At 40.4% G+C, this 14128-nt stretch overlaps 1 protein-coding gene across 1 annotated transcript; it reads left to right on the plus strand.

Moving 5' to 3' along the window:
• The first annotated feature begins 1932 nt into the window (after window positions 1-1932).
• zdhhc12a (zDHHC palmitoyltransferase 12a) lies at window positions 1933-12881 on the plus strand. The gene is made up of 5 exons (XM_085179849.1): window positions 1933-2407; window positions 3262-3395; window positions 4645-4734; window positions 6995-7161; window positions 9106-12881. The coding sequence occupies exons 1-5, from the start codon at window positions 2311-2313 to the stop codon at window positions 9419-9421; spliced, it is 804 nt and encodes a 267-aa protein (XP_085035975.1). The 5' UTR covers window positions 1933-2310; the 3' UTR covers window positions 9422-12881.
• The last annotated feature ends 1247 nt before the right edge of the window (window positions 12882-14128 follow it).

Raw genomic sequence — 14128 nt, forward strand, 5'->3', positions numbered from 1 at the left:
TGCAGTGCTGTGCAAAAGTCTTGAGCCACTTCTAATGTCTTTATATTTTAAGTGGTGTGTTTCTATCCAGGCATGCTTTTACTGCACTGACAGTGTTTTAGGGATCATTGTCATAGTGAAAATCTGATGCTTTTCCCTCCCAGTTTCACATCTCAAACTTCAGTTTCAAATGAAGCTCAGAACCATGACAGAGGCTGTAGACACTTACATACTGACGACTCAAACCAAACATTTTAGATTTGGATTGATCACTTCATAAAACCTGTTCCCAATGATTTTCAGTTCATTTTTTTCTCAGCCTTTCCTCCCTGTTTACCTTCTTTAAGTGAGGCTTCTTGACAGCCACCCTTCACTGAGGCTGTTTTGGATGAGGCTTCAGTAAATGGATTAAATGAAGGACCAGATCCTGTGTCAGGTCTGTGCTGGATTGTTTTTAGATATTGTTCATCTGCTGTAGAGATATTTAGGCTGGTCACTTTTTCCTTTTTCTTCATTTGTTGAGTTTCCCCAGTTTTTTAAGGACATGCTCCACACCATACTGAGAGGTGCCAAATTTTCAGGCGATTCTCTTTGGGAATCATCTTATTGGTGCAAAATCATTATGTCATGTCTGTCGCTGTATTAGGTTTGGTATTTTTAATAGTCAACTAAAGAAATGGGAACACATGTGTTTTGTGGGAGGCTGCTAGTAACAAAGTGAATAAAGATTCTTTAGTTGTGTGTCATGTGTGGACACAACACTGATTTAAGTTAGGTGCTTTTCTTGTGCACAAATGATTCATAGGTCAATATTCATGATTTCCCTGAATATGGTCAGTTACGAGTACTGGACTGTAAATGAGAGAAAAAGCAGGGCATTCAAGAAGCTTGGAAAACTATTGCTCAAAGGCACCTAAAAAAATAGAAGAAAGTCTGGCTCCTTGGAAGTAAAACATGAAGAAACGAAAAGACTTTCACACTGAACAGAGTAATACACACACCTGCATGGACTACACTCATTTGAATGTTTATACCAGTATTTATGTTACCTTGTAAGTGTTCTGGCCCGTATCAGGTTTTGTCCTGTTCTCTGTCCTATCATATGTTTCCAAAACAAAAAGAAAGACAAAAGAAAAGAAGGATTGGCACCCTGTGCACACTGGAACAAAATTAAAATACTGTATATTATTTTCTTATCCTGCATCTGACAAATTATTATTGTTTGCAAACAAAAACTCTTGGAAGCTGCAAATGTTAAGTTAAAATCTTGAGAAGAGACATTTTGTCATAGTGAATACTTTCGGTTTTGATTACTTAACATAGGACATTTTTCTTTAACCTTGTGGCATTTTTATTTTTAAGTAAAGCACCTACTTACACCCACCACTGGGAAAAAAACACCAAACCAAAAAAACACCAATAATTATATATTAATATTAATATTAATATAAATTTGTTGACTTGTTCATTTAATGGCGCTCTCAGCAAGATGAATTGTGGCTTACATAACATTTTGATTATATGTCAGATTGTTTTACAACAACATCTTCAATAAGTGCTGTATAATAAAAAATACCTAAAATTTATAAAAATGATATTGATTTAACCGCACACTAAGTCTTGCATATTTGTAAGTAAGTGAGTGTCACATTAACACATTAACCCTGTGACAGTAACGTTTTACTGTTCTTGACACTTCCTGTGCACTTTCCGATAATCAGCTGCTTCCCAGAAGCTTCAGACAGTTTCTAGAAGTTTCTCGGTGGCAGCCAAAGCTAAAGAACAGGTTAAACTCTCTGCGCTCACTTAATTACAGAAATGGATTAGCCATTACCCGCTAAACTACCTGTGAGTTAATGAAACAGATGCTCGTGTCAACCTTTTTTACACACAAAAAATGAGAAAAAGTGACGTCACTGTTTTCTAAGAATTTTTATTGACGGGAAAAAACGATTTTTAAACTCGAAATTAATCTTTTCAAAATAAACGGTGCTTTAATGTAACATTAGCCGACGTATTTTACTATTGCGAAAACCTTCTTTTGCGCATGGTCAGTTCGAACGGTTTGACCTATACAGGCCGCCGTAGGGAAACAAGGAAGTAGACAGAATGAACAACATAAAAACAGAAGTCGGTTGTTTTATTTTTGATTGAATGCGTATTTACGCCTGTAATCGACTCCAGATTGTTTTCTACGTTTCTACATTTGCTTTGTAGTATATTTAAAAGCTTCTCGGTCTTTATTTAATATATATGTGTTTATTTTGGTAATGCTAACCTTCTTAGCTGGCTCGTTAGCAGCGGTGACAGGTGACAGGTGCTGTTATTAATATGGTGCAGAACGTGTTTCGGAGCGGCTTTTTGGTCCGGGTCGCTCACACACTGCTCACCTGGATCATAACCGTCATTCTGTTCCTGCACAACACTAGTAAGTCACTCAGACTGCGACCAGCTAGCTTTTAGCCGTTAGCAACAGGATGGAGCTGAATGGTAGTTGGGCTCCAATTATAAGGATTTTTTATTTTACTTGAGCATTTTCGAGTATCTTTTTTATTTATATTACCTACATTTATGAGGGAAATTATGTAGTTGTTACCACCTGACATGTATCTGTCAGTTGCTGTTACAAGTTACTCCACAAATTAGAATATTTTTATTTAAAAACACAAATAAAATAGATACATAAACCTCCAATAAATATATATTTTTAAATAACAAACATACACTAGGACAAACATCTTCTGGGTTAAAAATGGTCATATCATAATTAAATATTTTTAAATTAAATATTTCAATGTAACGCCTTTCCAGACTGAAGAATTTGTCATATATATTCAAATAATAAAATTTTAAATAAAAAAAATCCAATATCTGATGTACAGTGACCTTAATATACTCATATGAACCCATATAATAAGATGGGTCTTTTTTAAGTTATATACAAGTAGAGTTATAATGAAGAAAAAAGTAATTTCCCATTTGTTTTAACAACTTGTGACTTTACAGTCTCAATGAATATGAAGATTTTTTTGTTTTTTTTGTGTCTTGTACATTTTCAATATCAAGATTAAAATAAAGTATATTATTCCTGAGGGGTAGTGTGCTTTGTAGTCAGCAGCATAGATAACACATACACCCTGAAACCCCAACAAATCACATAATTAAAAATTAATAGTGGTAGGAACAAGTGAGAATTTAAATCCATTTGGAGAATCTTGGAGATTATCTTACTTTTTGTTAGCTCTTACATGTGTGTGTGTGTGTGTGTGTGTGTGTGTGTAGGCTTGCGGAGATGTGAGGAGCAGGGAGCGCTGCTGCTGCCGGCTCTCTTCTTCTTGCTGGTCGTTCTGTCAGTGCTGTTGTACTTTGCCGTTTCCCTGATGGACCCCGGCTTTGTGCTCAATGACACTGTCAAGGTGAGTTTAATTAAAAAGACTTGGATCACAAATTCAACGTAGATCCTAATTTGAGGGCTGGCTGTGGCTCAGCAGGCAGCTCAGAAGGTTCAGTCCCTGGCTGCTCCAGTCTGCATGCCAAAGTATCCTTGGACAAGATACTGGACCCTGAGTTTCTCCTGATGCGTTTATCAGAGTCAGTGAGAACATTAGATAGAATGGATGAATGAGACATGTTGTGTAAAGCTCTTTGAATGCTCAAATAGAGTTGAAAAGCACTATATAAGAAGCAGTTAATTTACCTTCTTTAAGGATTAAAACACTTTGTGAAAGGTTGGTTTCATAATGTGTTGTAATAGTGGTGACCGCTACGTTCACACTGCAGGTCTTAATGCTCAATTCCGATTTTTTGATCAAATCCGATTTTTTTGTCTGCTCGTTCACACTACAAATAAAATACGACAGCAAACGCGCTCTAGTGTGAACGCTTAAAGCGGCCCGCATGCGCAAAAGAAGATGTCACACACAACACGCTCTGTTTAGACCCAGAGCAAACAATATTGTTTGACTGATGGCCCTTAATATAAAGACTTCGGACTTCACGTTTCCCAATTTTTGTTATTATAGTTATTTCGTTATTTACATAATAATGTAAATAACCTAATAATGATCCTTATTGCTGTTATAGAGAGGAGCAGTGCTTCAAAGGATAGTTGCAGATTTCTGTCAGAATCTGCAGATTATACAGTACAAATAAAATGTTCATGTTTCTCCAACGTTGTCTTCCCAGCAGTTTCACCTGATGGCCAGGAAGCGTTCGCGATGTCTTCTCCGGAGCTGATAATCGGTGTCTGTCTTGTGTCAGTGACGTAAAAGACGGATTTAATGCGACTTGACCGTTCAAACAGCAGTCGCTTTCTGAAACATCGGATATGTATCGGATTCAGTACCACATACGAAAGTGACCCAAGTCGGATTTGAAAATATCGGATTTGTGCCGTTCACACTGTCACCATGATCGGATATGGGTCGCATAGGGTCAAAAAAATCGGATTTGATGCGCTTTCGCCTGCAGTGTGAACGTAGCCTTAACTGCCTCCATGTTAAAAGCGAAACCTTTCCTCTGCTGCGGAAAGGTCAGCAGTGATGTGATGTTTTCTTATCAGCAAATGGACTAAAACCTTTACTAACCTGTGATTAATGCTGAAAGGTCGCAGTGATTCTGTGTGTGTGTGAACACTTGTGACTGACGTCTGTTTGTGTTACACAGGGCGCTCAGAGTCCGAATGAAGAAATGGAGGCGATGATCCCTCAGTCATCGACCCCTCGTTTGAGGCGCTGTGGATACTGCCTGCTGCAGGTAACCAGCTGCTGCCAGCTGCCGAATTCCAGTGCTCACCAAGTTTGACATGACTGCATTTCCAACTCATCAAATTCTGTGTGTTGGGTTTAAATGGTGTCTTTCTGCATCATGTGTCAGGAGAAGCAGCTGATATTAAAATGATGCCAAAGACACAAACATCCTCCTCCTGAAAGAAACTTGGCTTTCAAAATAGTGTGAATTTGAGGCTACATCCACACGTACATGAGGATTTCTTAAAAACTGGAATTTTCCTCTTTTGTTTATAAGACCCCGTCAACAGCAACACTGTTTTGCATCACAAGTCACAAGAAAACCCTCAAAAACAAAACCGAGGCCATGAGCTGTCAAAAGTGCCACAGCAACAGGTGGTAACATAACTCGAACCATACAGGAATGTTGACCAATCAGAAGCCTAGGTGTATCACTAACAAACAATAAGACAGCACACAGTCTCATCTCACAAAAAAGGTGACACTGCAAAACAGTCTTAATTTTCCCTGAGACAAAAAGCCAATGAAAAGCTCAGTTTTCAGCAGCCTAATACCACCACTTACATGACCTGTGTGTGTGGACAGGACGTCAGGCTGACTGTTGGTTGAACTGTGTGAAAGTATTTGATGGGACGATGGAAGCTACATGGTAGCTGAGCTTACTGGAAAGCGAAAAGTAAATAAAAAGAAGTATCTGTTGGAATAGAGGCCATTTCTGTGGCTTTGGCTCTGCTTTTAATACGCCTTTGTGCGCCAGAAATCTGCCCAAGTATGGTCACTCGTGGCTTCAGATGGTGGCAGAAACACGCCGAGGTCTTAAAATGTGAAATCGAATGGGTAATGTCACCGCAGCTTTGTCCAGCTTTTATTTGTTGGCACACCTGTTAATCAAAGCGTCCACACCTCTGAGTTTAAGTTATATCAAAAAACTAATAAAAAACATTATCTACAAAGGTTAAAACAGTTTTTTTCACCAGGCTGTAAACATGTTTGCTGTGAAGTTCAGACTTTGCACCTGCCAGTCAATATTCACGCCTTGAAGAGCCACAGACTCACCTTTGTCATTGTTGAAAGATTTATGATGTCCAGGCATTTTTTTTGGTTAACAACCAAACTGTGTTTTTTAAATTTGCTACATTAAGTGTCATTTAATTTTTTCTTCTATAATTAAATAAGCCCTGCAAACTGGCTCACAGACACTGTCAGAGTTTGCAAAGACTCAGTTGTAGGCCAGCATGAACCAAATTCACCCAGTGCATTGGTCCGTTCAAGTATGGAAGCTTGTTTCCACCATGAAAGAGAAAAAAAAAGTTTTGCCAGACAAAGCTCAGTCAAAACTTTTTGTACTGTATTTTTTCAGTGGCAGAAATTTTTTTAGTGGGACACCTGCGTTCCTGTGTATGTCACCTTTATCTGCAGTCTTTTTCTCTGTGTTGATCTCAGCCACACCCATGTATCTTACACCTATTTCCTTATCAGGGACTTTTACAGCCCAACAAATGTTTTTACCACCCTGAGGCGTTGTCTGCGAGTCTGTTTGCAGCACTGATTTAATTGCAGAAACAGCTGCAGATTGATTTTCTTTTAATCAACTAATCAATGCAGCTGTAGAAGGATTTAACTTTCTCTTTTGGTCGCATTACACAAAAGAAACCATCTAAAAAAATCTGGAGAGCGATCAACCTTTCCTAGCCTGGCAGGGCGAAGGACACTGTCTCAGCTGAACTATGCACACACACACACATACACTTACACTGATAAGCACACTCATCCCCCTCCCTTCCAAACGCCTTCGATGCTTGTTTCCTGCGGGGGAACACGGCGGGTCTGTGTGCCGCGCTGGAATGGTAGCGCTTTGCAGGGCGGCTGCTGTGTTCGCTTCGGATTACTCCTCACCCCCCACCCAATCCTGTGGCTTGTCATGTCTTTCACAAAGTTGTGCTGTGGACATTTATGTGCTTTTGTGCAGAGGAGTTTTTTTGTTTCCTGTTCTCGTGCTGTCCTACCATGGAAGCACAGCATGAGCAGAGGTCTCTTTTTTTCCTCTTGTACTTTCCCATTGTTGTGTACATTTCAGTGTTTTTCTGTAACGCTACCGATCTCCGACTTGTATCCTCATGTAATGTCTGTGTTGTGTGTGTAAGGTCGGGGGGGGGTCCCATTTCACTGCAGGGCAACCTGCATGTGGCGAATAAAGCTTTGATTGATTGATTGATTGATTGATAACAGCACCTTTATTTTATTTTCTCTCCATGTGTGTCAAGCAGCAGCCAATGAGAGCGAAGCACTGCCACATGTGTAAGCGCTGCGTCCATCGCTTCGACCACCACTGCCCGTGGATTGAGAACTGCGTGGGAGAGAGGAACCACCGCTGGTTCATCATCTACCTGCTGGTGCAGCTGCTCACCCTGCTGTCGGGCCTTCACGTCGCTCTGTACGTCTGCTAAATGCCTCCGCCCGTCTCCAGCCTCTAAGATAAACGTCCTTATCTGCTGGGAATATTTGTGGCCTCAGTTTGCCTTCCAGTAGTGACTCAGTGAAAACGTATCTTGTGCTGAGTGTACTCTGCTCTGCCGCTTTATCTTTAGACGGAATTGGGTAACTTATGACTTTTGGAGAACATCACTGAACTGAGTAGTTAAATTGTGAAAGGATGATCTGTGACAGGTTGCTTAAGCACACTTATAAAGTTCAAGTCGTCTTCATTTTAAGGTTTCCAGTTAAAGGCACCGCTGTGGAGCAGAGGTTTATGTGCACACACACAGAGGCAGAAGTAAGCTCTGTGGTAATTAAACTTTACTGAGTAATAATCAGAGATTATCAGCTGAGTAAAGCAGAAAAGAAAACACTCGGGGCAATGTGGGCAAACCTTTCAACAATATTTTATGACATTTATTGAAACCAGTGTTGCCCTGGACACAGAAGAATGCTTCTGAGTACAGGCGGCCAAACAGCTGGCAGCCAAACAGCTGGCAGCCAAACAGCTGGCAGCCAAACAGCTGGCAGCGTGGTTGTTAAACACCCATTTTTATACATCTAAATAAAATCTGAAATGTGCCTTTAGTCAGGAGAATTGGTGACAACAAAGACGATGTAGCATGTTCTGTTTCAGATTTTGCTAATTCATTCACTCTCAAAAATAACGTACTACATCCCGCTTAGTTTTATAGCAGATGTTTAAACATTGAGACATGCATGTATTCCCTCTGGCCTACAGCGATGTCTCCATCAACCAAAAAAGAAACCATTAGTGTTTTTGTCCTGTCAGGCAGCAGGCTTCTCATCAAAGATAAATCATAGACTGTATATAAATGCTGGACATAACCACTGTGACATGACCAACGCTGTCATTTTTAAAGAGTCATTGCAGGGCTCGCAAAATTGCTAGCCCGATGTCCCGGAGCTAGCGATATCTCCGGTTGGGCGACCAAACTCTATCTCAGCCCCGCCTGTCGGGCTATATGATAACCTGACGGGTGGGGCTGAGATAGATTTTGGTCGCCCAACCGGAGATATCGCTAGCTCCAGGACATCGGGCTAGCAATTTTGCGAGCCCTGCATTGTTTTTTTTTTCTGTTACCACTGCGTTGCTGTTTTGCTGTGTGCCGGTCTCTGTGGCAACACTAAAAATTGAAGTTCATCCAATATAGTAATGAGTAAATGGGATTTTTATTGAACTCACCAGTTAATCCAGGTGTGCTGACACAGGCCGCTGTAGCAGCTAGTTCTCCATTGGGCCTCTGAACTGAACAGTTTGAGTGTTTTTATGCTTTTGATGCCTTTTTCAAGCATTTTTAATGGATTTGACTAAAAGTTTGTGCTTCAGTTTTAGTGGTTGCGCTTCTAGTATTTTGTTATTAACGGATGCATATGTGGCTGTGTTCTGCAACCGTCAAGAAGCTGATAACTTCTTCAACCTTGATTTCAGTTTCAAAATATGGCATCCAGAAGCAGTGGCTGACCTCACTATGGTTGCAGACTATCCATAGAAGGCAAGCAGTTTGTTTAAACTGAAGGAAGCCTCAAGTGGACGTTAGAGGAACTGCAGTTTTTTGCATTTCATCATTTTCTTCTGCTCTGTTTGTATATAAGATTAAAAAAGAAGCATGCAATCTATAACTACTAGTCAGTATTCAGGGTGAGAACAGGCTTATGATGTTCAGTTGTTTGCTTATCAGCAAATTCTGTGAACAACCAAACTGATGATGATTTTAATCTTGCTAAGTTTAGTTTTCTTATAAACAACTTTTTATGGGACAAACCAGTGAATTAATCAAGCTGAATTAATCCAGATTTTTTTCTTATGATGAACTTCTGTTATAGCCAAACAGATCTAAGTGGTGATTTATTCCTGTTGTGTAATTTCCTTGTGTTTCAGGTCAGGCATTTCTCCTGCTCTTACGTGGGAGCAGTGGTTCAGGGTGAATGGCTTTCTGCTGGCGGCGTTGTGCATAGTCGGGATTTTCTCCGTGGTTGTGGTGGTGCTGCTAGGCTCCCACTTGTACCTGATTTCTATCAATTGCACCACCTGGGAGTTCATGTCCCGCCACAGGATCTCGTACCTGAAGACCTGCAAGGACGAGGAGAATCCGTTCGACCGTGGCGTCCTCTGCAACCTGTGGGATTTCTTCTGCATCTGCAGGACGGTGATGTGGGAGAAGGTTTACCACAGAAACACGCTGAATCCAGTCTGACCCCACAGAGGCTGGAGTCAACTAATCTCTGACTGGTTTTGTATTTTCACAAAGATGAAGACAGGAGAATGAGAAAGTGTTTGTCTTTAATTGTTTTATCCAGATACAAAAATCAAAAGGAAACTTTTTGGACTGAAACAGCGCACCGTCTCAGGAGGATTGTAATCACTCTGGTGCTCCCAGCAGTTTCCTGTTCTTGGCTGGAAACTCGGACTTGTTTTCATGTAACAAATTAATCCAAACCTCAGAGGTATCTGTGCGCAGTGTTGCCTTAACACAATCCCTTTACCCGTATTTACAGTTAACATTGAAACACACCTTCAGTGTTGGTGTTTCACCGTGTGATGCGCAACAGGTTTGCGTGTGGGGGTGTTTTTGACGTGTGTCACTGGCACCGTTTGATTATTCCAGCTACACTTTGAGAAGGTCAGCGGACGTAAATAAATAAAAAGAACCTGATAGTCTGCACGCAGTCGTAACTGTTGATAGTTTCACATCTCTTAATATGAAAGCATAACTGGAGTTGGACCTTGTTTCAGTCTCAGCACCCCGTTAGTGCTGCCTGTGATTTTATGAACCAAAAGATGCTCTTAGTGTTAACGGCACATTAAAGGGCTCATTTTTATTCTTGGATCCTAGACTAGCTTTCCATGATTTACGGCTCAAAATAATCTTTGGTACAGCCTCTCAGTTCGTTCTCTGTCTGAAACGAGCTGCTTTAGCTCCTCCCTCTTTAAACTTTAGCTGTCTTCTGTTTGGCTGTTATCTGCAAACAGAAGGTTTGAACACCCAGTGGGCGGGGCTTCTAAGCTAAAAGAGCTTAGGCTGTGTATAGAAGTTGGATTTAGTTGATGTGATGTGACCACTGGTTTGCAAAGGCTCGTCTTAAACACTTTCCCCCATAAACAGGACATCTGAACACTTAATGAAGAGTTATTCTTCGTCTAGCTATCGTCTTTGCTTGTTGAAACCAGACACCAGTCACAAAGCAAACCACGCTGCATCATCATCATCATCATATATATACAAAGAACAGAAGAAAAGTTTGAATCTGAGCATTAAGAGCAGTCTGAAATCTCAGCTTTTGGCTCAGTTATATTTGACTCTTCAGTGAGAAAGAGGAAAAGAAGGAAAAGCAGATCCATGTTAAGTATTTTCTGAATGTCAAACTGAGCTCTCTTGCCTTGAAGTTAGGTGGTGTTTAAAATATCAGTGTACAAGTGGCGCATAAGTTGTTTGGGTTTTTGTTTGTTGAATAAAAGACAAAAATAAGCACTAAATGTGATTGAAACACTCAGGTTTGGTCACTGCTCTCTGTAAAGCAGGGTTGTCAAATATAAGGCCCGGGGGCCAGAATTGGCTCGGCAAAGACTCCAATCTGGTCCACGTGTGAAATTCGTAACGCTGACAGAAGGGAGCGTTTAAAGTTTAAATAAGTTTGACATTCCTGCTGTGAAGGTTTCTGTTGTTACGTGATGAGAGTGGTGACCCCACATTATTTACACTAAATGCCTTTAAACCTGCTGATGTTTGGTACCCGCCTGTAAACTGATGTCAGTAAGTTCATTTTTTTTACCAGGTTTTAACTGTAATGTTCTGTTTGTATTTATTGACAACAAAGAGTACATTAAAACACAGATGATATGCATATCGTTATAGAGTACATCTGTACACACTGACATTCCCAGTCAGGATTCACGTACATACATAGAGTACATAAATACATACAGTACTGACACAGAAGTAACATGTAATATTCAGCAGCATAAACTTAAAGTGCTACAACAGTTAAACCACCTGACTGCCCTGCTATGGTTTCTTAAATTAGCTGACAGCAAGTGCAGCGTTCAGTGTCCTGCTCAGAGGTGGCCTTCAGAGCTGTTAAAGAGCAACATAACACCCTGAATACATCCCTTTATATGATCAAAATGGTGTGAGCTATGGTTAAATAACTGCAAAATTATATTTGAGAGAGGGAAAGCAGGCCCTCCAGTGCAAAGTTGATGCAGTGATGCGGATTTTTCTTTATTGGGGGCTTTAACTCCAGTTAAAAAAACAAAACTTGAACAGCACTGAGATGTGAAAGGTGGAAAGCTGCCTTTTTTAGAAGCCTTTATGTCCCAGCATGTGAATTCATCCAGCCATCTTTCTTTTCCTACCCAGGTCAGGGTTGCAGGGCTCAGACGTGGGGTCCACAGATACAGGATGAACAGGGAAATGCACAACTACTGACCCTGAATTTAAAACCCAGCCTATAAGGTGACAGTTCTAACTACTGCACCACAGGTGTGAATGTAAGGTAAAATAGGAACTCTTGAGTTGTTAAAAAGATGCCTAGAATCGGTGAAATAAACCATTTTCCCTCCCAATCTTGGATAATTTTTATTCTGGTGCTGTCACCAGTAGAGTTCCACTTTGGCACATTACGGCTCACCTGGTTGAGCAGGTGACCTACATGCCAAAGGCTACAACAGGGGCCTGGGTTTGAGTTCACGCCCTACCTTTTTCCTTAATGTTATAAATAAATATGCCCCCTTGATTTATTCATTTCCTCTTTTGCTCGCATTTAGGTCCTGACTCAAGTCTTGAACATGACACAAAGCCCCTTCAGTGTGTCATAATAAGTAATTATCTGGTTTTTTTACACTACAAATGTGATAAGGAAGCTCTGAAGGTTTGAAGTTGTAACTTTGACTTTCCTTATTGAAAAAAAAAACAGAAATCAGGAGAAAATCCCATTCACCCTTTGGGTAAACTTCTAATTTTGTCAACGAGTTGCTCAAATTAATGGCTTGTATGCAGTTTTGAAAGCTTGCTAGAGTAATCTGCTGCTCACTTCTGAACCTAATTCGACTGGATTTTGGCCTCAGTAACTGTGACTGTGAATTCAAGTCTTTGTAATAGCCTGAAAAGACATTTCACCTTTCACGTTATTGGATGTCAGTCTTTTTAAGCCTGTAACACACTGACCAGATTTAGCCCAGAATAATATTCACGGATGTCTCGTGCTTAGGCCGTCAATATCTCTCTGAAACCGGATCAGTGACCTGTACAGTAAACATGACTGAATATGAAATGCTGCTGATCGAACGATGGATTTAGTGTTAAGTTACACTTTAAAGCCCCAGGCCTCATCTGAACCCCAGCTCGTCACCAGCTGCAGGCAAATTCCAGGATTTCTAGGAGCACATGAACAAAATCAGGGCTTTTTCCTCCTCTTTTTATTTTTTATTGCCTTGATATCAGTAGAGCTCACTAAATATGAGTCACTAAATTCAAAATACAGATACTTTATCACTAGTATGGCTATAATAGATTATCTATGGCTTCTTTTATACTGCTAGTGATTACAGGATTTTCTAGTGCACGAGTTCACCACAGTGCCATGCGCTTCCTACTGCTGTAACAGAGACGAAGGAATGACTTCACACATGTTGGACTGAAATTAACACTTTTTTTTTTTTTAAAGGTTTTGAAACCAGAAGTCAGAGTAGCTTGTTTCATCTGTTTGGTCAAGGCAGTGGGCAAAGCCTGTCACAGTGATGCATAGAGACGGCAGCACATACTGAACCTCTGCAGGAGAAGAAAATAATAAGCAAAGGCCACAAAGCGAGCTCTATCTGTCGCCAGCGCACAAGAGGCTTGAAGAGGCTGTGAGGATGACTTTATGCTCCCAGGTTTATCCATGTTATCATCTGAGTGGACATAATCAAACTGAAAGCACATTTATGATAAATATGCATCAGGAAGAACCAGGAGGTAATCCCATCTGACCCCTTCAGAATCAGCTGATTGTTTAATTATGACGTCCACATTTACAGGCCCACTTCACACTTTATAAGTACCAGAGATATCCACGGGACATTTTCAGAGATGAGAAATTTAACCAAATCAATTCTATACTACAAAATCTGAACTTTACTATCATGTAAATGATCATAGTTTCAATAGTAAACCTCTGGTTTAATGTGTCCGTGGCATACAGGAGAGGAACAGAAACAAGTGTTGGGACAGGTAGCTGCTCAGAACGAGTTATAGCATATGAAGTCAGCTTTTTACCTACATTTACTAAATTTGTTACTTTTGATTATCTCCTAGCTTTGGTTTCTTTAGTGTTAAAATCAGGACTTGGATGACAGCTTTGGGATGGCTCATGATTTTCCTTTGGAATAATCTAGTGTTCCTTTTTACTCGTTTTAATAAAGTTTCGATGGGATCTATCTGCTGCTCAAACACATTTTCTAAAACTTTGGTTAATTTTCAGGCTGTCGATTTGTTTTGAGTCTTCTTCAGTGTTTTTGTGTAAGTTACCGCAAAGCGGTCTTCCTCTTTGTAGCTTTCCTGTGTGATATCATCATGCTTGTTGTGATATCATGTCATCATACATGAGACATTTCGTCTTTCATGCATGTGGTAATTGCTTGGCACTGATGCACGATCAAGTGAGAATGAACAGTTGGGGAAGTCTGTGACAGTTATTCACTTCATTCGTTTATAAATAAACACGAAGGAACCCAAATTGTTGCTGTATTAGAGGCAAATTTACAAAAACCACTTAGTGTAAAACAAAGCTACTTCACAAAGGATCGCCACAGCAGGCGGCTGCACATGCCTGGTTTTATGCACAACCCTCTGACGTAGCCGCTAAAGGAAAAACCCGTGTAGTGTCGCAGAGGAAATAACAGCGACATGAGGTGAAGTCGTAAT

The sequence above is a fragment of the Neolamprologus multifasciatus genome, chromosome 12 (assembly GCF_963576455.1).
Source record: "Neolamprologus multifasciatus chromosome 12, fNeoMul1.2, whole genome shotgun sequence".
In the NCBI taxonomy this organism is placed as follows: domain Eukaryota; kingdom Metazoa; phylum Chordata; class Actinopteri; order Cichliformes; family Cichlidae; genus Neolamprologus; species Neolamprologus multifasciatus.